The sequence below is a fragment of the Podarcis bocagei genome (genome assembly GCF_964188305.1).
Source record: "Podarcis bocagei genome assembly, chromosome: 13".
Lineage (NCBI taxonomy): Eukaryota > Metazoa > Chordata > Lepidosauria > Squamata > Lacertidae > Podarcis > Podarcis bocagei.
In genome coordinates, this window is record NC_138138.1 from 26611564 (window position 1) to 26638675 (window position 27112).

The 27112-nt window shown below is 45.3% G+C and overlaps 2 protein-coding genes across 2 annotated transcripts in view; both read left to right on the top strand.

Moving 5' to 3' along the window:
- Window positions 1-10387, top strand: part of LOC308571665 (uncharacterized protein) — a 29279-nt gene extending 18892 nt beyond the window's left edge. The window contains exons 9-16 of the mRNA XM_081167311.1: window positions 247-835; window positions 2136-2218; window positions 3260-3416; window positions 4798-4959; window positions 5728-5853; window positions 6543-6760; window positions 7152-7477; window positions 8137-10387. Of these exons, the coding sequence (XP_081023437.1) occupies window positions 247-835; window positions 2136-2218; window positions 3260-3416; window positions 4798-4959; window positions 5728-5853; window positions 6543-6760; window positions 7152-7477; window positions 8137-8240 (1765 nt within the window). The 3' untranslated portion in view covers window positions 8241-10387. The remainder of the gene's footprint in view (window positions 1-246; window positions 836-2135; window positions 2219-3259; window positions 3417-4797; window positions 4960-5727; window positions 5854-6542; window positions 6761-7151; window positions 7478-8136) is intronic.
- Window positions 10388-14469: 4082 nt separating this feature from the next.
- Window positions 14470-25987, top strand: LOC308571137 (keratin, type I cytoskeletal 12-like). The gene is made up of 8 exons (XM_081166561.1): window positions 14470-15748; window positions 17717-17799; window positions 18622-18778; window positions 20283-20444; window positions 20966-21091; window positions 23298-23515; window positions 24255-24424; window positions 25611-25987. The coding sequence occupies exons 1-8, from the start codon at window positions 15311-15313 to the stop codon at window positions 25715-25717; spliced, it is 1461 nt and encodes a 486-aa protein (XP_081022687.1). The 5' UTR covers window positions 14470-15310; the 3' UTR covers window positions 25718-25987.
- The last annotated feature ends 1125 nt before the right edge of the window (window positions 25988-27112 follow it).

Below are 27112 nucleotides of genomic sequence, written 5' to 3' on the forward strand. Positions count from 1 at the left end.
TGCATATTGGGATTAGCTATTAATTATTATAATTAGCTAATGATGGGCTAGGCTAGCAATTTGGCAAAAAACACACACCATACACTTAGGAGTATGATGCAATTGCACATTTGTGTATAAAAAGGTAAAAACTGCCTTCCGAGGTCACCATCACTGCATTTCTGCACAGGAAAGGTCCTCTGTACGTTGTGCTGCAAACATGAGTTTCTTTAGCCAGTCCTCCAGACAAGCCGCTTCTTCCCGCAGCAGCAGCAGCAGCCGAGGACCAGCAAGGATGTCTGGCCATGGAGCATGCAGCTTCAGCGGTGGATCTAGTGGCAGGGCCTTTGGTGGAAGCTCCAGTTTCAGTGGTGGATCAAGCGGCAGGGGCTTGGGTGGAAGCTCAAGCTTCAGCGGTGGATCTAGCAGAAGGACCATTGGTGGAGGCTCCAGCTGTGGTGGCGGCGCCTGGGGCTCTGGCGGGGGCATGTGCGGTATGAATGGGATGTCTGAGAGCAGAGGGAGATGGAGTTCTGGTGGCATGTCATGTGGTGCTGGTGGGTCCTGGGGCTCCAGTGCTGGGTGGGGCGCCATTGGAGGTGGGTCGGCCGGGGGCTTTAACGGCTTCGGGGGCAGCGAGGGTGGACTCCTTTCCGGCGGCGAGAAGCAGACGATGCAAAATCTCAACGACCGCTTGGCAACCTATCTGAACAACGTCCAAGCGCTGGAGGAGGCGAACAGTGACCTGGAGAGGAAGATTGCAGAATGGTACGAGAAGTTTGGAGGAAGCACCAGAGGCGGAGAGCAACGGGATTACAGCAAGTATTACGCAGTCATCGATGACCTTAGGGCGCAGGTATGGAAAGAAACAAGCCACACAGATATGTCGCAGGGCTTTGTTTGCTGCATTGGTTTGATTCACAAGGCTTATACAGTCGTACCTTGGAAGTCAAAAGGAATCCGTTCCGGAAGTCTGTTTGACTCCCAAAACGTTCGGAAGCCAAAGCGCAGCTTCTGATTGGCTGCAGGAAGTTTGCAAACCGGAACGGTCACTTCCGGGTTTGTGGCGTTCGGGAGCCAATATGTTCGAGAACTAAGTTGTTCAAAAACCAAGGTACGGCTGAATTTATGGTGCGGATTTGCAGGTGGAGGGGGGAAGGAGAGAGTTAATGGGGCCAGAGGGACTGCTGAGGTCCCTTAATGGTCAACAAGCCAAGTTGCCAGACACATCTATTAGGGAAATTACAGGCAAAAGGCCCTTAATAATTAGGAAATAGCTAGAGACACCGGAACATAGGAAGGTGCCTTACACTTAGCCATGCTACTCATCCAACTATGTCAGTGTTGTTTACACTGAGTCATAGTGACTGTCCATGATTTCAGAGAGGCTTCTCTCCTAGTCTGTTCTGGAGATGCCAGGGATTGAATCTGCATGCAAAGCAGATGCTCTATCATTGAGTTACGGCCCTTTCTCAGAGACACCCCTGGAAGGTGAGATCCATTTTGACAAAGGGCATACTTTTATTCCCCCAACCCTCACATTATTATTATTATCAATTGAGTTTATATACTGCCCTATACCGAGAGGTCTCAGGGCAGTTCACAGAAATGTTGTAACCTTTCCTCATAGAGGAGTAGCTACAGCTCCCCAGTCATTTATTGCTGAAATATTAATTTTATTTACCTACTTTTCTGTGGTTTTTTGTTAGTATTCTTCCATTCTAATAAAAAAAAACTCCTTAAACTTATTGGATGCTTAGTTTTAGACAAAATCTATTCTAACTATATAAAAGAGAAGAAAGAAATAATGTCATTTTAAAACCCATATATCTCTCATCTGTCTATTTAATACTATATATTCCCCTCATTAATTAAGCAGACTTGTCTTGACTTCCCACAACAAAAGGAGACAAGATATGTAACATAATTCATAATCCGTCCTATTCTTAATGGTGCTAAATAATAATTACTGTACAAATTAAAATTGGGTAGAAATTTCCAACAGCGCTGTAGTTTATTTCTTTGGGGGAAGCCATGACTATTTAAAGTGGTATCATAGTGCTTTAAATGTGTGTGAATGAGTTGGGAGAGGAACTTACTACATGTCCGAATCCAACATTCAATTATATATTAATTATTGATTCTTTCTTTTGCAGATAATTGCTGCAATTACAGACAATGGCGGCCTCATTTTGCAGGTTGACAATGCTAGGCTGGCTGCTGCTGACTTCAAGCTGAAGTAAGTGGGACAAAATGGGCATCTGCTCCACATCCTGGTGGAGATGTTTGCTGAATCATTCATGTAGAGCAGAAAAACCAGCCTATTGTGAGATCTCCAGCATGCATATCCCATGAGGTGTAAATACAGTACATTTACTGTATGCTTGGCTGGAACAAATTCATAGCCACCAACCAATGAATTGCATTTGTATGCTCCAGCACAGCCCCAACCATGTCTACTCAGAAGTACGTCCCATGGAGTTCAGTGGGGCTTACTCCCAAGGGTTATAGGGCTGCAGTCCTAATTTCACATCGTAAATTTAGCTGAGTGCTTAGCTAATTCCAGGTTTGGTTCATATGTGTGACAAAAACACCACTGATAACCACACCTTCTTTAAAACCTGATATGCAAGCACATAGCCCCAACATAAAGCTGTGGGTTAAACCACAGAGCCTAGGACTTGCCGATCAGAAGGTCAGCGGTTTGAATCCCCACGATGAGGTGAGCTCCCGTTGCACAGTCCCTGCTCCTGCCAACCTAGCAGTTCTAAAGCACGTTAAAGTGCAAGTAGATAAATAGGTACCACTCCGGCGGGAAGGTAAACGGCATTTCCGTGTGCTGCTCTGGTTTGCCAGAAGCGGCTTAGTCATGCTGGCCACATGACCCGGAAGCTGTACGCCGGCTCCCTCGGCCAATAAAGCGAGATGAGCGCCCCAACCCCAGAGTCGGTCACGACTGGACCTAATGGTCAGGGGTCCCTTTACCTTTAAAATAATATAGGAACTTAAGAAGAGGCTGCTGAATCAGGCCAGTGGCCAATTAGTCCAGCATCCTGTTCCCACAGTGGCCTGTGGGAAATCTGCAAGCAGGATTTGAGCGCAAGACACCTCTCTCCTCCTGTGGTTTCCAGCAACTGGTCTTCAGAAGCATTGCCGCCATGAAGAAAACTGATGAAGGCATCGAAGAAAACACCCACAGAGAAGGAACATGTTTCCCTCTCTGTCTTCAGATGATTCCCACATGATCTGCTGACAACCTTTTTAATCCATTTTGCTTCAGGTACGACAATGATGTGGCTCTCCGCCAGAGTGTTGAAGCTGACACCAATGGCCTCCGTAAGGTCCTAGATGAGATAACCATGAGCAGGGGTGATCTTGAAATGCAGATTGAAAGCCTGACTGAGGAGCTTGAGTATATGAAGAAGACTCATGAAGAGGTAATGTAGGTCTCAGTAATGCCTAAAGTCAGTCCAATATGTGTGTGTTTGTGTATGCAGCGGTACCTCGGATTACAGACGCTTGAGGTTACAGACTCCGCTAACCCAGAAATAGTACCTCAGGTTAAGAACTTTACCTCAGGATGAGAACAGAAATCGTACAGCGGCAGCAGGAGGCCCCATTAGCTAAAGTGGTACCTCAGGTTAAGAACAGTTTCAGGTTAAGAACGGACCTCCAGAACGAATTAAGTTCTTATCCCAAGGTACCACTGTATTTACCTTTACATATACACACACATCTTAAGGGCAATGGGTGCTTGCAGTGGGAGTTAATAGTATTGGTTTGCATTACCTGTATAGATAATAGGGGAGCGGGTGGCACTGTGGTCTAAACCACTGAGCCTCTTGGGCTTGCTGATCAGAAGGTCGGCGGTTCAAATTCGCATGATGGGGTGAGCTCCTGTTGCTTTGTCCCAGCTTCTGCCAACCTAGCAGTTCAAAAGTACACCAGTGCAAGTATATAAATAGGTACCACTGCGGCAGGAAGGTAAACAGCATTTCTGTGCGCTCTGGTTTCCATCACGGTGTTCCGTTGTGCCAGAAGCTGGCCACATGAACCAGAAAGCTGTCTGTGGACAAACTCTGGCTCCTGTGGCTTGAAAGTGAGATGTGTGCCACATCCCAGTCGCCCTTGACTGGACTTAACCGTCCAGTGGTCCTTTGCCTTTTCACCTTTACATAGATAATAAACAGACCAGAGCCCAAATCAAGCTTTACCTACGCAGGAGAAACTTCAGGTAAATGATGGAGCAGAATACAAAATAGTACAGGGATGCCAACTTGAATAAAATATTGTTGGGGGCCCAGGTAAGCCCCACCCCACATAATCAATCACATGACACAGTGCACAACACAACATTTGAATGGGAATGCCCATCAACTCTGTGAGGGCCCGGCCCCCACAAATATTTTATTATGGCAGCCAAGGCCCCATGGCCCCTAGGAGTTGGCTTCTATGAAATGGTAAGAGCAGGTATCCCGAAACTCGGCCCTCTAGCTGTTTTGGGACTACACCTCCCATCATCCCTAGCTAACAGGACCAGTGGTCAGGGATGATGGGAATTGTAGTCACAAAACATCTGGAGGGCCGAGTTTGGGGGTGCCTGAGTAAGAGGGACCCCACACCTACGCCTGCTCAATCTATTTTGGATCAAATACAGACCTCTCTGGAGTCTGGGCAGTAGAAGCAAAGCTATTGAAACCAGTCAACGTCATCTAGAAAACATTACAATTACTCAGAGGTACTCCTGGTATTTTTTAAAAAATGATTTATTTTCCTGCTCTTGCAGCAAGTGTTGAAAGAACATTTTTATTGGTGCAGGATATGAGCTCTGTGACTGATACCACGGCCGGAGGCATTGATGTGCAAATGAATGCCGCCCCAGGAGTTGACCTGACTGCCCTCCTCAATAAGATGAGAGGAGAATATGAAGCCCTCGCTGAGGAGAACAGGCAAGACATTGAGGCCTGGTTCAATGAACAGGTAGGTGGCGGAAATGCTCACTTTTTTATTATTTAAATAGTTTTCATTTGGTATTACAAATTCATTCACACTCATAGTCACAAGTAATAAAAAAACCACACAAGTTTCTTCCGAATCTCAAGACTTCCCTCCTCCCCTCCGTGGGTTCTTTAAGGTAACTTTTTTTAACTGCATATTATAAGTCCATCTAATTTACAATCCTCCATTGTATCCAAAGTCTATGTATCATTGCAAGAGTTATTAGAAACCTGCCAAAGAGTTAAAGTGTTTACAGTAGTCTTTTAAATACAATCTATATTTGTCCCATTCTCTGTTGAAGTTTTGATCCTCCCGATTTCTGATTTTCCCGTTCAGTCTTGCCATCTCTGCATAGTCCATTAATTTCATCTGCCAGTCCACCTCCGTAGACATCTTGTCATCTTTCCAGCTCTGGGCAAGCAAGCATCCTTGCAGCTATTGTAGTATACATAAACAATCTTTTCAGTTCCTTCAGTATCTCTGCACCTACAATTCCTAACGAAAAGGCTTCTGGTTTTTTTTAGCAACGGTTCTTTTCAACATTTTTTTTCAATTCATTATATATCATTTCCCAGAATTCCTTTATCACTTTACAATTCCACCACATATGATAAAAGGTGCCTTCTTTTTGTCTTGCAGAAAATGCTCACTTTTGACCTCACGGAGGACTCTTCCCTAAGCAAAATTATTCGTTTGAATAAAAACCTTTGGATAACTCTCACTCTCCCACTTTTAATCACTTTATTTCAGAGTCAAGAACTGAATAAGCAGATCAGCACCAGCGTCGAAGAGACCAGCACCAACAAGAGTGAGATTACCGAACTAAGACACACTCTGCAAAGCCTAGAAATGGAACTGCAAACCCAATTGTCTATGGTATAAGAATTCTTTCTTTCGTTCAGTTAGCATCTTTTTTTCTTTGAGAATTTTTATTTTACAATTTTACAATTGCAAATAAACATTTTACAAACTTTAAAATATCCAGGGACTTCCCTTCTTCTCTTTCCGTGGTTCATTTTGTGTATCATACATCCCTGCATATTTTACTATAACCATTCAAATCAATTTTCCACTTTTACATCCGTCAAAAATTATTTACTCTGCTGAATTTATCTTAAGGCTGCCAGTGTTTTCAGCTGCATACAGTCATTTCCCACATATTAATAAATGTTTTCCACTCTTCTTTAAATGTATGTTCTTCTTGCTCTCTTATTCTATGTGTTAAATCTGCAAGTTCTGCAGATTCTGTCAACTTAAGTTGCCTGTCCTCTTCAGTTGGGACCTCGCTCACTTTTCATTTTGGGGCTAACAGTTAGCATCTTTCTTTACTTATTACTTTATACCTTTCTAACCCTTCCTTAAGTTTAAAACAAGAAGAGAGATAGACAATATACACAGAGGGCACACATGGCTTTGTGGCATCCAGCCCTACCATTAAACATACCATGATCTTTTAAATGTGTTTGTGGGAAGGGCTATTTGTTTGTTTATGTTTTTTATTATCTGTGTTCTCGTATTATCTTTTTATTTAACTTTCAATGTTCCATTTCCCCCCCTTTCATCAGAAACAATCTCTGGAGGCCACCCTGGCAGATGTAGAAGGCAGATTCTGTGGCGAACTTTCCCAGATACAAGGAGTGATAAGCAACGTGGAGGGACAAGTGGTGCAGATCAGGGAAGACATGGAAAGCCAAAACAGAGAATATGAACAGCTCCTGGATATCAAGATCCGCCTGGAGAATGAGATCGAGACTTACCGCAGTCTGCTGGATGGAGGAGACAGGTGAAAAGGGAGGAACGTGGTAGAAGTCTGCCATTCCTAAATGTCTTTGATTCTCCTTTGCCTAAGGGTCCACACATCACTTGGTTTCTCATTGCTTAATTCCCTCGCTCAATATGCACATTCTCCAGTCAGTTTGCATAGTCTCCAAGAAACACGCCCTTTCTTTCTATTTCTGGTTCAGAAATGTGCAAATGTATTATGAGGCAGCCTGCTTGTGCTGGTTAAAATAATTGATCACATTGGATAATGCAGACATTCTGGACTTAGAAGGACATAATATCTACAACAAAGACTTTACTGATCTTGGTACTGTCAAATGTACATTCACAGAAGCCCTCTCTTTTTTCTATAACCAAGTCTAAAGTTTGTTTGTTTTTTACTGTTCTTATAGTGATTTTGAATCTGGATCCAGAAGAACCTCTTCAGAAACTAGATCTAGAGGATCTGTAGGTTCAAGTTCTAGAGACCAGACATCTTCCAGCTCTGGATCCAGAGCTTTTGGCAGTGGAGACTCGAGATCCACAGGATCTAGAGGGTTCGGATCTTCCAGTTCTTCAGATTCCAGATCCAGGGTCCAAGAAACTTCCAGCTTTCAGTCACAGTCCAGAGGCTCTGGGTCTGCAGACTCACAATCTAGAAGCTCAGGATCTACAGACAGAGGATTTAGTGGTGAAAGTTCCCAGGATTCAGGATCAAGATATGGAAGCAGCAGCAGAGGTAATACATGTTGCTCTTATTTTTCTGTTTAAAATGCACATTTCTATTTTTGTTAAAAATGCACATTTATTTTGCTACTAATTTCAGAGGGTGAAATAGTGCTGATAAATTGCCTATTGGAGTACCAAAATTGAACTGAGAAAGTTGCGTATATGGCAGGCTTGTACTGGTGAAGAAAGAATCAGCGTTAAGGAGCCACCAGCGTAATAACAACTTTACCTCAGATGGTCACCCAGTGCAGAAATTGCCCAGTGGGATGGTTGATAAGGGTTGCGGCTGCTCCCATTGGCCCTCGTCCCTCCAAGCTGCTATTTGCATGGCCTATGAATTGTGGGTCGACTCTGAGCAAATGGGATATTGATGGCACAGAGTGTGTGGCACAATGATAGAGCATCTGCCTTACATACAGAACATCCCAGGTTCAATCACCTACATCTCCAACTAGAACTGGGAAAGCAGACCGAAAACCTGGATAATTGCTGCCAATCAGTATGGACAATACTGGCTTAGATGGGTCAATGGTCTGGTTCACTTTAAGGCAGCTTCCTGTGTTTTTAAGTAATACAATCATCCCCCCATGTTTACATAAGAGCTCCTTGATCTGCCTGTTTAAAAGAATAACTGCTCTCCTAAATGCCTGCATTTCCTTTCTTGCACAGATGTACAAAAAACAAGAGTGATCAAGACAATAGTGGAAGATAGAATTGGTGATCAAGTCGTCTCCACTCACGTCCAGTCAGTTGAAGAGAAGCCAATTAAATAAGCCATCTCTGATTCTCATGGGGAATCTTTCAAAGCATGCCATAGCAGATGCATGCCATGAAAAAAGCTATGCCAAGGAGTCAGAAGCTCGAAGATTTCTGCCTTAAACCCACAATGCCTTTTTTCTCTGCTTCTGTCAATGCGGCTTTCTTGAGCGCCTTTCTTCTATGCAAACCAAGACAGAAAACCGTGATCTTATCGGCTAGCAGCCTGCAATAAAGATTTTCCTTCTGTAGCAAGTAAATGATAACACTGTGGTCAGGTGTCTTTATTTTAAAACACTGTCTACATCTGCCTGTGCCAGTCTTCTCCAAACTGGTGGCTTCTAGGTGCGTCGGACTACAACTACCATTAGCCCCAACCAGCACAACAAGGAAGGAACGTGGATCTCTTGGTTTCAGATCTACAAACCAGTCATGGATGGGGCAGCCCTCAAACAGAGGACACCATTGAAGAGAGGGCTGCCCTCTGAATGTCCTTCAAAAGAGAGGACTCCCCTCAGTAAAACAATCACAGCAGCCCTGTTTCCAAGCTACTGCAGCTGTGTGCATCATAATTGCCCAGCCCCATGAAGATCCTCCACATAGAAGCCCCAATGATCATGAAGGGCATCTCCATGTATGTGAGGCCAGGCTGTGAATTCAAAAAAACCCCTGTGATCCTGAAGCACTTGTGGAGAAGCTGTCATTAGACCACCAGTCACATGTTGGTGCAGGGATAGGCCAAAGGGCTGAATGTGGCCCTCTAGGCCTCTCTGCCTTTCGGGAGAGACGTGGGTGGTGCTGTGGGTTAAACCACAGAGCCTAGAGCTTGCCGATCAGAAGGTTGGTGGTTTGAATCCCCGCGACGGGGTGAGCTCCCGTTGCTCGGTCCCTGCTCCTGCCAATCTAGCAGTTCGAAAGCACGTCAAAGTGTAAGTAGATAAATGGCACCGCTCCAGCGGGAAGGTAAACGGTGTTTCCATGCACTGCTCTGGTTTGCCAGAAGTGGCTTAGTCATGCTGGCCACATGACCCAGAAGCTGTACGGGGGCTCTCTCGGCCAATAAAGCAAGATGAGCGCCGCAACCCTTGAGTCGGCCACGACTGGACCTAATGGTCAGGGGTCCCTTTACCTCTTGGGACTCCAGGCCACAATTCCTCCCTAGCCACCCCTTCTTTCCCCAACCTACACCCCTCATCCGACCTGTTTCACACCCTTGACGGCTGTGTTTTCCTGTCTGGAATATGTTCTAATAATTCCTCTTGATTTCCTGGACAGAAAATGTGTTCAAAAACTTGCTCCAACCACTTTTGCCTCTGGCCCTGCCCAGCACTGACTTGTGGCCCCTGGAAGATTGCTACAGGGGAATGTGGCCCTCAGGGTCCTCATCTCTGTTCTTGGATCCTGGAGTTTGGTACGGCAAGTTTCCTGCCCAGACCCAAACTGCAAGGGACGGGGATGTGGCCAACTGGAAATAGGAGTGGGGAAATGAGAAATGGAAAAAACCCAAAATTTGCAGATTCTCCCATCCCTATCGGTGGGTGGCCTTAAACAAGTAACACAGGGATTATAGTGATCTGATGCAAAAGGTTCCTAGGAGTCCAGACAAACTGAAAACGGCACAGCACTTCACACATTAAATTTACTAAATAAATAAATCTTAGCAATAAATCCTAGCTTCACTGAAACTGTCATCAGCTTCAGCAGCCAAAGACTACACCCTTTGGCAAACAGCTGTCGCCTGTAAATTTTGCTGCTGCAAGATGGGTGTAATTTCTGTCACCTTCTATTCCTGTGCTGTGCTGATCAAATTAATAAACCAAATTGCCTTATTCTGCAGAATGAGGAAAAGTCCCCGAATTAAACAGGTGCATTCCAAAGTCTGTCTATATAGGCCAGTTGGCCCATTTTACCTACCCATGTAGACTAAATGACCACAGTTGACCCTTTTGTTTGTCTTAAGGGCTGCCTCCTTTTCATTAAAAAAAAAACACAGGGGGAACTGTAGCTCTTGTTCCTCGTAGTAGGCACTTTGTAGGCACCTTTGAAGACAATGGCATCCTGGCTGCCTACTAGCCTATTATCTTCCCCTTGTTTCCCAAAAGGTCAATGAGCGTAACAGCTGAGTTTATGCAGGAACAGTATCCTGGAGAAGATTGGTGTTACTGCAGCCTGTTCACTCTGGAAACATAGCAATGGCTGGCTACCTGTCACTCTTACTTTATTACAATTTGTTAATTGATATCATTTTACCCTACCCTTCCTCCAAGGAGCGCACAGCAGCGTACATGTGCCTTTCCCGCCACACCGCATTTTATTCTAACAACAATCCTGTGTGGTAGGTTAGATTGAGAGTGTGCAGCTGGCCTAAGGTTGCAGACTGAGCAGGCAAACAAGGTCAGCTGGTTGCCCCAATAGAGGACATCAATTCGCATAACTTTTGAATGTGCTGTGTATGCACATAGGTGCAAATTTGGGGGGGGGGGGATCATGATAATTTAAATAGAAATGGATCTCCGTCCAGTATACCTGAAGGAGCATCTCCACCCCCGTCGTTCTGCCCGGACACTGAGGTCCACCTCCAAGGGTCTTCTGGAGGTTCCCTCGCTTCAAGAAGCCGAGTTACAGGGAACCAGGCAGAGGGCCTTCTCGGTAGTGGCACCCGCCCTGTGGAACGCCCTCCCACCAGATGTCAAAGAGAAGAACAACTACCAGACTTTTAGAAGACATCTGAAGGCAGCCCTGTTTAGGGAAGCTTTTAATGTTTAATAGACTACAGTGGTACCTCAGGTTACATACGCTTCAGGTTACATATGCTTCAGGTTACAGACTCCGCTAACCCAGAAATAGTGTTTCAGGTTAAGAACTTTGCTTCAGGATGAGAACAGAAATCGTTCTCCGGAGGCGCAGCAGCAGCAGGAGGCCCCATTAGCTAAAGTGGTGCTTCAGGTTAAGAACAGTTTCAGGTTAAGAACGGACCTCCGGAACGAATTAAGTACTTAACCCGAGGTACCACTGTATTGTATTTTAATATTCTGTTGGAAGCCTCCCAAAGTGGCTGGGGAAACCCAGCCAGATGGGTGGAGTATAAATAATATATTATTATTATTATTATTATTATTATTATTATTATTATTATTATTATCCCATCATCATGCAGAAGAGAGTGAGCAGGTGCCCTGCATGCAGTGGCGGATCTTCATGCTCCGGCACTGGGGGGTGGAGAGCAGGCGGGGGCGTGGCTAGTGCGTATCCTGGGGGTGTGGTGCATCACCCACAGGGGCGTGGCACGTGTCCTGGGGGCGTGGCACACGTCCTGGAGGTGTGGTGCACGTCCTGGGACCATGGTGTGCCACCTGCGGGGGCATGGCACCCAGCGCGGATGGGGGGGCAGCAGCAACAGCACCCCACCGGGATTGTGCTGCCGGGGCAGTGTGCTCCCCCCGCCCATCTTCCTCTGCCAGTGCCTGCTTGCCGCCTGCTCAATCTGCTCTCTGGGTGCTAACTCTTCACAGCAAACGCCAAGTTCCCTGCATGTTATATCTTTAAAATGGACTCGGGCCAGACCAGAGGGGCCTCCGAACAGAGGAATTTCCTGTGACACCTCTTCCGATGAAGGCCTCTTCTTTTGTAAAGTAAGATACAAAGCCACCCAAAATTTAGCTCCCTTGCACACTGCCTCATGCCCCATCCAGTATCGGAGATTACGATCCACTCAGGTGGCCCCGTCCTCCGTGACGTTGCGTAATTCGTTTTGATCCCATCACTCCAAGAATTACAATTCGCTGTAACAACAGTATTTATGCAGCACTTCAGAATGTCCAAAAACACTGTCTTGGTAATCCTTATAACACCTGGTGAGATTTGTCAGGACTTTTACTCTCCCCATTTTGCAAAGATATAGGTGCAGCTGATGATAAGAGGGAGTAAACTACTTACTTCATTAGTGCAGGCTCCGTAAGACTACCTAACAGAATGATGGCCAAAAAAAAGTTTGAATTAGGGGCTTCCGGGTTCAGAGGTCAAAGTCTCTGAGGCATTTGGCTACGCTTGCTCTCACTCAGGGGTGGACAGAAGACAGATCAGGATCTACTGGGCACAAGGCCTTTGGGTGGATAGCAGTAGAATGGCCAGGACCGGATTTAGGTTTGATGAGGCCCTAATCTACTGAAGGTAATGGGGCCCTTTATATGTCCAGCTACCCTTTGTCAGGGACCCTTTGTCAGGCTAAACCACAAAGCCTAGGACTTGCCAATCAGAGGGTCAGCGGTTCAAATCCCCATGACAGTGTGAGCTCCCGTTCCTCATTCCTGCCAACCTAGCAGTTTGAAAGCACGTCAAAGTGCAAGTAGATAAATAGGTACCGCTCCGACGGGAAGGTAAACTGTGTTTCCGTGTGCTGCTCTGGTTTGCCAGAAGCGGCTTAGTCATGCTGGCCACATGACCCGGAAGCTGTACGCCGGCTCCCTCGGCCAGTAAAGCGAGATGAGCGCCGCAACCCCAGAGTCGGTCACGATTGGACCTAATGGTCAGGGGTCCCTTTACCTTACCCTTTGTCAACAACAAATTGTCACTGTTTTTTGTGTTGAATATATGCTATATGGTAACTTATGGACATAAAAGGTACCTAAAGCCATTTGCACACGTTGCCATGCAACCAGTCCATGCAGAATGTAGGCACCCTATATATAGAAATGAGCAAACCAGTGATATTGTAGGGAGCAGGCTAGCAGGCGGGGCCCATTACTTACATCATAGGAGCCTACACAACACAAAACACTGTTGCTGTGTGTAGGTGTTATTTTATTTGTTTTTCAACTTATATTTTGGAAATGTACATCCAGGTGTGTGGTTTTTTTGGGGGGGGGCTCCAAGAGAGTGGGGCCCTAAGCTATAGCTTGTTTAGCTTATACGTAAATCTGACACTGAGAATGGCAAGGGTTTCTGATTCCCAGTTGTTTAGCAATATCAATTTTTTAAAAAGCAAGAGGGTACCCCTAAGTGAGGTGGTTGTAATGAAAAATGCTTGGGTGGGGAATGAGTGGATTTTGAAAGAAAGCACTGTGGACTCAGTTGTTGTACTGAAAACAGATTCCTGCACAGAGCATGAGCTCAGAGGCAATTCTGATCCTGACATTTGAGCACCGACTGTTCAGCCCCTTCTCTGCCCTCTGGACTGATGTGGCACCTGGTTCCAGTTGGTGAGCTCTGGATCTCACAAGTCTGCACACATAGAATGGAAAAGCTTCAAGTATACAGTGGAAATATTGAAACTAATATTGCTAAAATATGCCTAGTGCAGCCACATTCAGAATACTGTGTTGTGTGCAGAGAAAGTCGATGGAGAGACCTTTTCCCTCCCTGTATTATTATTATTATTAATTGAATTTATATACCGCCCTATACCCAGAGGTCTCAGGGCGGTTCACAAAAAAGATTGCAATATATAAAATCAAAACAAAAGCAATAACCCAATAATACCCTCCAAAAAAAGAGCTACATTTTAAAAGGGTATGGGATGTTGATCAGGTCAACCAAAGGCCTGGTTAAAAAGGAACATTTTTGCCTGGCGCCTAAAGGTGTATAATGAAGGTGCCAGGTGAACTTCCCTGGAGAGAGCATTCCACAGATGGGGTGCCACTGCAGAGAAGGCCTGTTCTCATGTTGCTACCCTCTGGAACTCTCGAGGAAGAGGCACACGAAGAAGGGCCTCAGAAGATGTTCTCAGGGTCCGGGTAGGTTCATATGGAAAGAGGCGGTCCGTGAGGTATTGCAGTCCTGAGCTGTTTAAGGCTTTATAAAGCAAAACCAGCACTTTGAATTGGGCCCGGAAACTAATAGGTAGCCAGTGCAGTTGGACCGGGATCGGTGTAATATGCTTAAACTGTCTTGCTCCGGTAAGCAACGTGGCTACTGAATTCTGCATTAGCTGAAGTTTCCGAACCAGCTTCAGAGGCAGCCTAGAAGCCAAGGTGATCCAAAGAAGCTGAGGACTGAGGAGAGGCGACAGGAGGTAATTCATCACACACAGCATAGTTAAACCATACAAGACGTTGGGATGACCTCCTCTGTCCTGTTCTCACAATCCACAAGCAGGACCTGCGTGTCACAGGGTTCTCCCCATCTGAGATTCCCAGCAACAAGTACACACAAGAATAATGATTTTGTCATACTGCCTTATCCTGGATGTACGTATCTTTTATTTTTTCTTAGGAACGCCTAAGTCTTCAAGCTGACTTGATTCAGCAAAAGCGATCTCCTCAATCGTCCTACACTTCCTCACGAAACCATTAGTTTCCATTTCCCAAGTGTTCCAAAGCCGGTTTGATCAAGCAGATTCTTTAAATATGTTTCATTCACTGGATCCTTGACAATTTGAGAGCAAAAAGCTTCAGGAAATCAAAGCAGCGCCTTGTGAGTTTAGCCTTAAAACGCGGTGCTTAAAGAAATAATGAGAATATCAAACTTCCGCGTCAGAAAAGTAGACAGCTGAGACAGCTGAGACAATTTCGCAGGGCTAATGCAAACTGCATAGTTCTCTCTCTGCACCACCCAGAGTGAGGAAATCGCAACGCGAGGGAACCATCCTTGAAAAGCGGTTTGCACACCCCTCTGCCACAAAAGAGTGTTGCAAGTGCAAGTGTGGAAAAAAAGTGGGTAGGGACCCAAAGAAATATGTTTATAATGATGGGCTTTGAAAACACAGAGAGAGAGACGGCAGGTGGGATGGGAGGAATTACTCAACCTTGCTGAAAAGATGGTGGTGATGATGAATGTTTCGGCCAGGTGACATCCACCCATTCGCCATCTTGGGAGTGGGGTGGGAGAAGACTCACAAATGGCCCAGGGGGCAAATGAACGCGATGGAAGACCGGGCCAAGTTATTAATATCCATCAGTCATGAAGGCTTGAAATGATAAATCTTCCAAACAAACAATGCAGCGATGAAATGACGTTCCAACGAAGGAACACACCCTTAACAAAGTCGGCATATAAAACCTTGATGCTCTTCTGACTGCTCAAGAAAACTCCCCTTGGTTGAATCTTCTGCTTTTCTCCCCGCAAGCTTGCTTAAAACTTCCTTGAGATCATGTCTTACTTTAGCCGGGGATCTCGGCAGGTTTCCTCCTCTCGCTGTGGCGGGGCGTCTATAAAGCTTTCTGGCTGCGGAGCGCATGCCTTGGGTGGAGGGTCCTTCAGCACAGGGAGTTTTGGTGGTGGGGCAGCCTGGGGCATGGGGTCAGGATGGGGCAGCCTGGGAGGTGGGATTGGGGGCTGCTTCCAGAGCTACAGCTGTGGCGCAGCCGGCAGCGATGGTGGGCTTCTCTCGGGAGGGGAGAAAGAAACCATGCAGAACCTGAACGACCGCTTGGCCTCCTACCTATCCAAGGTGCGGGCTCTGGAGGAGGCCAACAGCGACCTGGAGCTCAAAATCAAAAGCTGGTATGAGAAATCGGCGTCGCACGCCGACGGAGGCCTCCGCGACTACAGCAAATACCACACCACTATTGAGGACCTTCGAAATAAGGTGAGCAAGACTTGGGAAGGGAAGGGAGATTTTGGAGGCATGAGGCTGGCTAAAGATGGAAGAGAGGTAAAGGTAAAGGGACCCCTGACTATTAGGTCCAGTCGTGACCGACTCTGTGGTTGCGGCGCTCATCTCGCTTTATTGGCCGAGGGAGCCGGTGTACAGCTTCCGGGTCATGTGGCCAGTATGACTAAACCGCTTCTGGCGAATCAGAGCAGCGCACGGAAACGCTGTTTACCTTCCCACCAGAGTGGTACCTATTTATCTACTTGCACTTTGACGTGCTTTCAAACTGCTAAGTTGGCAGGAACAGAGACCGAGCAACGGGAGCTCACCCCGTTGCGGGGATTCGAACCGCTGACCTTCTGATCAGCAAGTCCTAGGCTCTGTGGTTTAACCCACAGCGCCACAGAGGTGGGCAAATCTGTCTCTTTCGGCTTCTCTCAGTTTCTTATTTCCCCAGTCTTAAATTCACCAGTGAATTTCACCTGATGGGCACATTCTTCTGTAATTTTACTTAATGTATATTCATTGATGCATATGCTAGGATAAAGTGTGTGCAAAAATGCATATGCTAGTGAAAATAACGGGGGGGGGATATGTTTTCTATCAAGGGAAATTAAACATATGCAGTTTTATGCACACTTTACACCAGTATGTTTGATGAAGTGTGGTTGTCAAAGGATGTCTGCATGTTAGTTCGCTTGTTGTTTCTGACAGTGCAAATTCGCAGGTTTGCCTTTAAATGTGAACTGAATCACAATCAAGCGTGCCATAATTTTGTGATTATGCAAATCGGTCCTACTAAAGCTACTACTGCCTGTCTGTGAGATTTATGAAGGGGGAGGGTATTCTCTTACAGATCAACAGGCTACCTTTGCTTTTTATAGCTTCTCTCCACTCAGAGCAGACCCATTGAACTGAATGGACCCAAGGATGGGAGCCAGTGTAAATTAAGCTGGTTTACGTTGAGCAGGTGTTAATGTCTGCCAGATCCAAGCTCCATTCAGGAGTGGCCTGTGCTAGTTTAGCTGCCCTAAACTTGGCAGGTAAAGCAGCTCAGTTGATAGAGCATGAGGACTCTTAATCTTATGGTTGTGGGTTCAAGCCCCATGCGGAGCAAAAAGATTTTACCCTCGTGGTCTCTCCCAACTCTACAGTTCTTTGACTCTATTGAAAGCAAGCCCTTAGAAGAGAGTTGGATTTATATCCCCGTTTGCCAGGTTAATGTAGGCCAGGTTCTCAGGTCACGTGACTCTGCTTAGGATCCAGCCTAAGTCCCCCTCCTGTCTCACTCTCACCTCAACCCCAGGATGTCACTTGTTCAGGGTTTAGGCCAGCTGAAGGACTACTGGGCTCGGCCCAGGCAGCTGGGTCCTGGCCAAACTGGGATATGGGAGATACAGAGGCCATATCTATGGCTCAGCCAGGATCAGGTAGTTAAACCAACATAGCCTGGCCAGGTGATTGAGAGCCAGTGTGGTGTAATGGTTAGAATGCTAGACTAGGACTTGGGAGACCAGGGTTCAAATCCCCCCTCAGCCATGAAGCTCACTGAGTGACCCTGGGCTACACAAAGTCTCTCAACTTAACCTACCTCACAGGGCTATTGTGCAGATCAAATGGGGAGGAGGTGAAGTCTGTTAACCAGCTTAAGCTTCCTAGAGGAAAGGTGAGATGTGAATGTAATAAATAAAACAAATTCAGCTTTAGGATTGTGCCCTTGGTCATGTTAATTCTGATTGCTCTGCTCTGAGTAAAACTCAGCCCAATGCCCCTTCATGTGTTTTAATGATGCATTTACTCTTATTTTTCATCTTTACGTTTGTTTTAGAATTTTTCTAGCCGCTTTGAGCGATTTTGCTGGGGGGGGGGAAGAAGGATGTAATCTTTTTGTGTAAATAATATAAACGATTTGCTTTTTTACTTCAGCACCTCTTCCTTTTTCTATCTCCCCCTCCAATGCAGATCATTGCTGCGAGCGTCACAAATGCCAGCATTATCCTGCAGATAGACAATGCCAGGCTGGCTGCAGATGACTTCAAAATGAAGTAAGTTTGAACCCAATCAGGGTATCTGTACTATTTTTCTTTTTTAAAAAAGAGGTGCTGGAACTCACCATGGAACCTTCCTTGTTCTCTTATCATGGCAATGGCGCCCACCTGAGAGGTGCCAAAACTGAGCTCCAGAGAGTTCCGGCTTTTTTCCTGGGGGGACGCAGGGGCACGCATACCCCTAAACATTTTTTGAATCTAATGGGAGAAGAAACTAAAAATATTTTTTTTAATTAGTTTCTTCTCTATCACGGTGAATCATCAGTTCCGTTGCTACCCCCGATGGTGGCCTCATTTCCTGTCATGGTGTTTCCTGAGTCTCAGACAGAATGAGAGTACCCCTAAACATTTTTTAAGAAAAAAAGCACTGGTTCCAGCTTGGGGGGGGACTGTATATACCTAATTTTACTTGTACAGTGGTGCCTCACAAGACGAAATTAATTCGTTCTGCGAGTTTTTTCGTCTTGCGAATTTTTCGTCTTGCGAAGCACGGTTTCCCATAGGAATGCGGTTTTAAGAAAAAGGAAACAAACTTGCAAGACGTTTTCATCTTGCGAAGCAAGCCCATAGGGAAATTCGTCTTGCGAAGCAACTCAAAAAACGAAAAACTCTTTCATCTTGCGAGTTTTTCATCTTGCGAGGCATTCGTCTTGCGAGGTACCACTGTAAATATGACCAAAACAAACAGCCTGATAAGCAGAGTCTCAGGTTTCTCAACGCAATGACAATCAAATAACTGGCCAAGCCAATGCAATAGCCAAAGTTAAGTACCTGAGCAAGCTAAGCACTTTAAGAAATAATAATAATTCCTCTTCAAAGGTATGAAAACGAGGTGTTCCTCCGCCAGAGCGTTGAGGCAGACATCAATGGTCTGCGCAAAGTCCTTGATGAACTGACTCTGTCCAGGAGCGACCTAGAAATGCAGATTGAGACCCTGACTGAAGAGCTGGCTTACCTCAAGAAGAACCACGAAGAGGTAAGGCAGCCATCTTGCTCAAGCAACTGACAGCATAACTCCAGGTGTTGTTAGGGGGGTCCTGAGCTCCAGGACTTTTGCACTGAGCCCCAGGTGTCCTGTTCCACCCTGTTCCTTTTCGTGAACTTGTTTTGTTTTGAACTTTGCTAAATTAAAGGTCAGCTGGGCACACCTCAAAGCACAGCAAGATCCCAGCAGTCCACTAATCTTAAGTTGCCCAGAGGCATACACAGTTTGCATATGCTGATCTATGCAAATTTGTTTCCTGCCCCAGTGCCCCAAATCCTCTTCGTATTTAGCAACTCCCCTGTACAACTTGATCAGTTAGCGATCCAAAATGGTTGGATTTAAGGAATGTTCCGTGCTGATAACAATAATGATACCAAGAGGGGCTTCACTGAGCAAAAGCTCAGCAGCTTACAGGAGGTGTGAGAAAGCATAAGGCTAGCAAAACTGAAGGGTGATCAAATTCCTCAGATTTGGGACAGAAGTTCCATACCCCTGGGTTACAGGTTCTCCACTGCATTAACCAGAATGAGGGAGCCCCCTCAAGCAGCAGAGGATCAAGTGGGAAGGCAGCCCCCAACCTATTCCTTTTGAGCCCCCCCTGCCCCCCACTACTCCTACCCCTCTGAGCTGGTGCTTTTCTGGCTGTGATGCCTCCTCCCTGCTGGCTTTCACTGTCTGCCTGTCTGCCTATTCACTTACTCCCAGGGATGGGGAAAGTTTACAGGAACCCAAACGCTGAGCTTATCTTGATTGGTGGATTGATTGCATTTATATCCCGCCTTCTTTCTTCCAAGGAGATCAAGGTTGTGTACGTGGTTCTCCTCCTCCTCATTTAATCCCTGTAACAAGCCTGGAGAGTAGTAGGTTAGGCAGAGAGGCAACGACTGGCCAATGAATATTCATGTTTCTAGGGATGTGGAAATGCTGCATGTGTAAATGAAGTCAACGCGTTGCCCCTGTGAATATGCAGAAAATGACTAATCAGTGTGGATATGTATTACAACCAGGATCAAGAGATTGTGCCTCTGATTACTGGTTGGTAGGGAGTACCGTATTTTTCGCTCTATAAGACGCACCAGACCACAAGACACACCTAGTTTTTGGAGAAGGAAAACAAGAAAAAAAATATTCTAAATCTCAGAAGCCAGAAGAGCAAGAGGGATCGCTGTGCAGTAAAAGCAGCGATTCCTCTTGCTCTTCTGGCTTCTGGGATAGCTGCACAGCCTGCATTCACTCCATAAGACGCACACACATTTCCCCTTACTTTTTAGGAGGGAAAAAGTGAGTCTTATAGAGCAAAAAATATGGTAGATATGAGAGAAGGGAAATGCAGAAGTTCTGCTTGTGGGCTTTCCATGGACAGGCTGGGACTCTGATCCAGTGCAATTCTTCTTATGTTTGCAAATGTACCAACTGAGTTATGGTCCTGAGGCATTTTGTTTGTTTGTTTGTTTGTCCCTTTCTCTTTCCTCCTTCCCTTTCTTTCTTCATGTAGGAAATGAAAAGTTTGCAAGGCGCGACCTCCGGGAACGTCAACGTCGAAATGAACGCTGCCCCAGGAATTGACCTAACTACCCTCTTGAACAAGATGAGGGCAGAGTATGAGGCTCTGGCAGAGCAAAATCGCAAGGATGCTGAAACCTGGTTCGCCGAAAAGGTAAACAAAAATGCAGGGATGTGTCTAAAAATCAGCAATCTACCAGCAAATCTGTTTTTTTTAAAAAAAGAAATGAAATCACATTTGTCAGTCCAATCATCTCATTTCCTTGTTTGTGAAACAGTTTAAACGTGCCCATTAAAATAAGCCAGCAGATTACCACTGCGCAGTGGTTCCAGGCATAACAGAACAAGAGACTTCTGCAGGTTTCGCAAGTGCATGTCTCTCCACGGTTCCCTGGCTGCTCATTCCCCCCATTGCCCTTTAAACGCAGCATTTGTTCTTCCCTGTAAAACTCCAAATTCTGCAGAAGAAACCTGGAGAAGTCGGAGGGTATATAAGATACACTGAACATGTACAGAGTGCCCTACTCTTATGCTTTCTGTTACTGGGGTCCGTTATACCCGGAGCTCTCATTTTACAAATGGGGTAGAGCCGCTAAGTTTCTGGAAAATTGCTCCAACCACATTTCCGTCATTTGAATACTATACCGCTCAAACGCTGTTATTGAATTATTGCAGAGTAAGGAACTGAACGTGATGATCAACGTGAGTGCCAAGGAGACCAGCACCAATAAGAATGAGATCACAGATTTGAAACGCACCCTTCAGGCTTTGGAGATAGACCTGACATCTCAACTTGCTTTGGTATGGGGAAGATATCTGTGCCAGATAGCATAATCGTGTTTGAATGATTAAGACAAACATCTCCCTGAAATATACACCTCCCTCTTACAAGGCTGGTTCAGGAACAAAGCTAAGTCACATTAAGCATTATGAGAATGAGCCTAGTTCCCCACCCCAAAAAAACCCTTGTGTCCTTTGAAGCTTTCATCCCTGTTTCATTCAAACCTAGACCTTTATGTAATCTTCATTGTGATTAATGAAAACAAGTCAACTTCAAAGAATAGTTCATGAAACTGGCTTGTTTTCACTAACTTTAGTTAAGATTGACCGCTGTTTAGGGTTCAGATGATACACACAACCCCTGAACCCTCTTCATAATTTGTTTACATACACAAGTGGTGAAAAGGGCTTAAGTTGGTTAGAAGTTATCAAGAGTCCCTGGAAATAACAGTCATTCTTTATTTGCCTCTCTTTTCATTACAAGCTGCTAGCTATGACAATAAGCAATTGGATGGACCACTGGGTTGTCTCATTCTGCAGCAGCTTGCTTTCTCTGAATGGCAAATAATCTTAGCGATCTCTCCATTTTAGTCATGTTGTATCAAGAATGACAAGACCTGAATGCCATCTCACTGGTTACAGGGAGTCTTATAAGTGCAGTGCTGAAAATTTTTCCTCCATCCTCTGTCAGTTAATGAGAAAAGAAATTGGAACCAAAAATCAATAGACTTGTGAATGAAGTCAGGGAGTTTGATCTCCTTACCTTACTTTTGAGGTGGCTGAAGGATGCTTGTGAATAGCTTTTATTTCATTCTACAAATCGTCTAACCAGTGGTCTGCACCCTGCAGCCTCCCCAGGTGCCCAGACTTCCATTAAAGTTTCATAGGAACTCCTACAATGGGGCTTTGTCAGTTGAGGAAGTATGGGTAGCCAGGGAGGCTGCAAATCATTAGAAAAATGTTTGAATAATGTTTGTGTGGGGAAAACAGCATACACCATCCTCAGGCACCTCACAAGGAGAAGGTAAGCTCAAGACTGAAATTCTAAAGAAATTCCCAAGCGCATGAGGAATTAAAGCAGAAGCCTCTTTTGCAGAAGAGCAAAACTCACGAGATCCGTTTGGAGGAAAGATTTCAGCACAGCACGAACTCCTATAGATTATTTATTTGATTTTGAGCCTCCTCCTTTTCAAGGGGCCAGGACAGGTGGCAACGTGTTAGAAACAAAGGCCTTTTGAGCACAGCAGCCAAAATACAAAGAACCACACAGGTAGCTTTGTGCAATTTGCAGGTTTGGGCTTGAGTTATTCACAAAAGGGTCAGCCTACACGTTAAATCGTTTGTACTTAAAAAAGCAACACCAAAAACCTGACCAGTTTTTTTATTCTGAAGAAGCCACAGGGTCTCAATTCAAAACTTGTTCCTGTGCCACTTTATTGCTGAAACTCACAGGAACATAGGAAACTGCCTTCGACTGAGTCAGAACATTGGTCCAACTTGCTCAGTATTGTCTACACAGCTCCCTTTCAGACAAGAGTTTCGGCCAGCCCTACCTAGAAATGGCAGGGATCGACACTGATCCTTTCCACGGGTAAAGCATGAGCTCTGCCCCTTCCCCTACTGCAAGGAGCACCTTGGGGACAAATAACTGTGGCAGGGGGACTGGTCTAGGTAAGTCCATTCCAGATTGGCAGCCCTTGCTTGCTTTTTCTTAGCCATGTAACTTGCTCTCAGCAGCCCATCGTGCCACAAAACAAAGCACTTTTGAAGCTGAGTTGGTTTCAGATATAGGTTTGCATTTTGGAACAGGAGTCTGCTGCACAAAGAGAAAGAGATCAAATTTTTCAAAGCCCTTGAGCACACCAAACATAGCACTTTGGAACTGTAACTGAAATCTAGATACTCAAACGATACCATCCCTGGGTCCGTACAAGCAGAGCTTAAGTGCTTCTTTTTTTTAAAAAAAAAAAAAAGATATGTGCATGCAAATGCAATATTGCTCTTGCAACCTAGTGGAATTGGTACATCTGGCGGATAGATTTCATTAGGTACACAAGATAAGAATGACTTAGGGACGTGGGCATGTGTCTGAAACAGCCTGGAATTCCTTAGCAGTTGTCATCCTCCCAGGACACTCTGGGGTCTGGAAGCAACCTTCCAAAATGCTGATGGCCTAAAACACGCCCTATATGTTACGTTTGTGTTACGGCACCCTTTTCCCTCTCAGAGGCAATCGCTGGAAGCCACCTTGGCGGAGACAGAAGGCCGCTACTGTGCCCAGATCTCCCAGATGCAAGGGTTGATTGGCAACGTGGAGACCCAAGTGCAACAAATCAGGGAGGACATGGAATGCCAAAATGCAGACTACAGGCAGCTGCTGGATATCAAGATCCGCCTTGAGAATGAGATTGAGACATACCGGCATCTGATTGATGGAGAAGTAAGGTAGGGAGCAAAAAAAGAACCACCAGGCAAGAAAGGGATCGACTTTGCAACCCAGGCTTGCCATAAACCACTGACAATAAGGAGCATCTTACTATCCAAAAAGGTGTAAAATTATCTCCTGTGGGAGAAATCGGCTGCACTTCAGATGCTCTTTAAACTGGCATGAATGTGCAAAGCACATTGCGTAGAATTACTTTGCAAGCAAGGAATGAGGGATCTGTGGCCCGCCTCCAGGCAGTGCTGGACTTCAACTCCCATCATCCCCAGCCAGCATGGACAATGCTCAGGGATGCTGAGAACTGCAGTTTAACAACAATGGCAGGTCCACAGGCTCCCTTGCCCCTGGTGTGTCAAGGCATCAAGCCCCATTATAGTTAAACGTACTAGAAATGAAACGGAATGGTGGAAGATTCGGGATGGACAGAAGGAAGGACATCTGTGCTAGAAAATAAACTATTGCCAGTGGCGATGAGCCACTGGTCTGACCCATAACTTGACTCTGGGTCTTCTGTTCTGAATGTCTGAATGTGTTGCTTTTTTAAAGGCCTTTGTGCTGTATACCCCCCAAAAAGAAGTTTTTATTCACCTACTATTTACTTTTGTTTGGGGGTTTTTAATGTTCTCATTTTGTATTTTTATGTTGTGAACCGCCCTTGTGATCTTTGGACGCAGAGCGGTATACAAACTGAATAAAATAAATAAGCAAGGGTAACACAAACAAACCTATTGCCTATTGCAGTGCATCTGGACACGGAGGTAGCAAAGATCTGGGATCAAAAAATGTGGGGTCTGCAACAGCTGCAGGATTAAGAGGCTCAGAATCTGCTGCAAGAGGCACTGGGTCTGGCACAGACTCCAGTGGCAGAGGAACTGCCGGTGGGAACACGCATTCTGCATCCAAAGAAAAAGGTAAGCATCATTTTGGGGTTGTCTTTCTATGTTATTAATAGGTTGGGGACTAAGACCAATTTAACATCCCACACTCAGTACGTTTTTTCTTCCCCCTTCCATTTCATCAATGCAAAGAATTCTCAGGTTAGAAGCTATTATCTATGTACCTCATCTATGAACAGAATTCTGGGGTGCAAGTTACATGGCCTACAGAGACTCACTATTTTCAGAAAGGGCTGGATTGGCTCTGCCAGTGTGTTTGCACCACACTGGCCTCCCCATCCCTTTGCCCCACCCTTTCAAAGCTGTAGAGATGCTGGCGATGGAAGGTCAGGGAAGTGCCATCCCCCCACCCCCCACCCCCCACTGCCTGCAACTGTCTGGAAATAACAAAAGCTTCCAGGTGTGCTGATAGACTCCTCCTGGGTTGGATGAAGATTTCTCATTTTAATATATTTTAAATATTTCAATAGTTATTACAGCTCAATTGTAGATCTAACGTGAACCCACTTGATTTGCTCTTTCCTAACATGTTAATTGAAATTCACCTGTCTTTCAAAATTTTCACTTCTCCAAATTAGGGGGCAGATGCATGCCTGCGTAACTCTTACATTTGTAATCGCTAAAGAAATTGAGTTGGGAAATATGCCAAATAAGTACTAAATGTTGCACCAGAAAGGTGCTGAGCCTTCTTGGTTGTGAGTCCTGGAAGAGCTGCTTCCTGCCTTGCAGGACTTCTTCCCCCTGGCCTGGGAGGGTGGGGCCTGGACTGACTCCAGCTACAAAAGCTGAGGCTGCTGAACAGACTCTTGGGCTGGGGGGGGGTGCTCAGGGAGTTTTATTGAAGACAGTTGTTGCTGCTGTTATTGATATTATTTTATATATCTTTATTTTATATCATATTATTATTCGTGTGGAAATTGTTCGATTTGCTTGTGAATTTGTTTATTTTTTATGACTCCTTTTGCTATGTTGCAATTAAGTACCGGTAGTTTTTTCAAGTTGTAAACTGCCTTGAACTTTGAACGACAGAAAGGCAGCATACAAATTAAATGGTGTATATATGCATGTATGCAGGTAAGTGCTCAGATGATGGGGCTTTGTCATTCAGGTAGATACCATTCTATTAAAAATTCTGTCCCAAAGAACGTTTGGCAAGGGCATTTCAGTCACTTGTTCTTTCTTTTGTCTTTTCCGCCTTCAGAATCAAAGAAAACGAGAGTGATCAAAACCATCATTGAGGAATTAGACGAGCATGGGCGAGTAACTTCCTCCAAGGTTCAGTCTGTTAAAGAAAGCACGGTTATATAAACATCAAGATTTTATCCAGAAACACTTTCCTGCTTCTGAAAATGCTGCAGTGCAAGAAGAATAAGTGTCATCTTTCACATTAATGTGCCAACATACAGAGAAGCCAACGGAAATATTTCCTTTCCTTAATTAGCAATCTGTTTAGATATTCTCATTGCTCTCTTTAGAATTCTCTTACAATAAAAAAGGTTCTCTTCTCTAAAGTTAATTACAGCTTCCTGCAACTATTTTTACTTGTTTCTTCTTATATAAAGGTATTTCAAAACTTGATTTTGTGGGATGCAAACATTTTTTTCTCTCTCCCTGGGAGAAACTAGTCACACTAAGGCAGGATGCAGGTCCGCTGCAACAGCTTCTGTGCCAGAACTTAGGGTTGTGGGTGAGTTTGTCATCAAGCATAATGCTTACAGCATTGCACATTTATTGGCTAATTCAGACCCTCAGTGGCAACTGATGGAAGAATATTTAGAGAGGCACAGGCCCCAGCCTCACTGCAAGAGCTCCACTGCCCCCTTCCATTGCATCAGTACAGTCATACCTTGGAAGTTGAATGTAATCCATTCCAGAAGTCTGTTCAACTTCCAAAACGTTCAGAAACCAAAGTGTGGCTTCTGATTGGCTGCAGGAAGCTCCTACAACCAATCGGAAGCCACGGAAGCCCCATTAGATGTTCGGGTTCCAAAGAACATTTGCAAACCAGAACAATCACTTCTGGGTTTGCTGTGTTCGGGAGTCAAATGTCCGATTACCAAGGCGCTCGGGATCCAAGGTACTACTGTATTGCTTTTCCACACTGCAGCTTTTCATAATCCAAGTGAGCTTCCCCCTACACACACACACTTCCCAGCAATCAACGATCTCTGCGGAAGTGCCCAGGGGCTGATTCACACTGAAATGTGGGCAGGTGCCCTTCTTGTACTGAGCAGTGCGAATTTGTTAAAAACGGAGAAAACAGCTTTATTCAGATTCACGACATGCTATTAAAATGAGGAGCAGCTGTTAAACACCGAGATGCGATTGTTACATGTCATTAGGACTGAAGCAGATTAAAGGCTGTCGACTCAAATCTTTATGGGTGCAGAAGGAGTCAAACACACGCTTATCGTTTTGCAAACACATGTAGGTGCGCTGATCAGCACACAGCTCTCTCATCATCTCCAGGATGTTTATCCAGAAGAAGGGAGGAGGGAGAAGCCTCTTCTCAATAACTAGATGTGTTTCGACTTGCTAGCCTTCAGCAGCAGCGTAACTCAAGAGGTGTACACAAATCACAGCAGAGCAAATCATCTTATCTTCCAGGCTCGCAAATATCCGTTCGCTCCCTTGACAGAACAGTGCTTACGGCAAACCAGATGTCTTCATTGCAAGCGCATATCGCAGTTCAACGTGCCACGG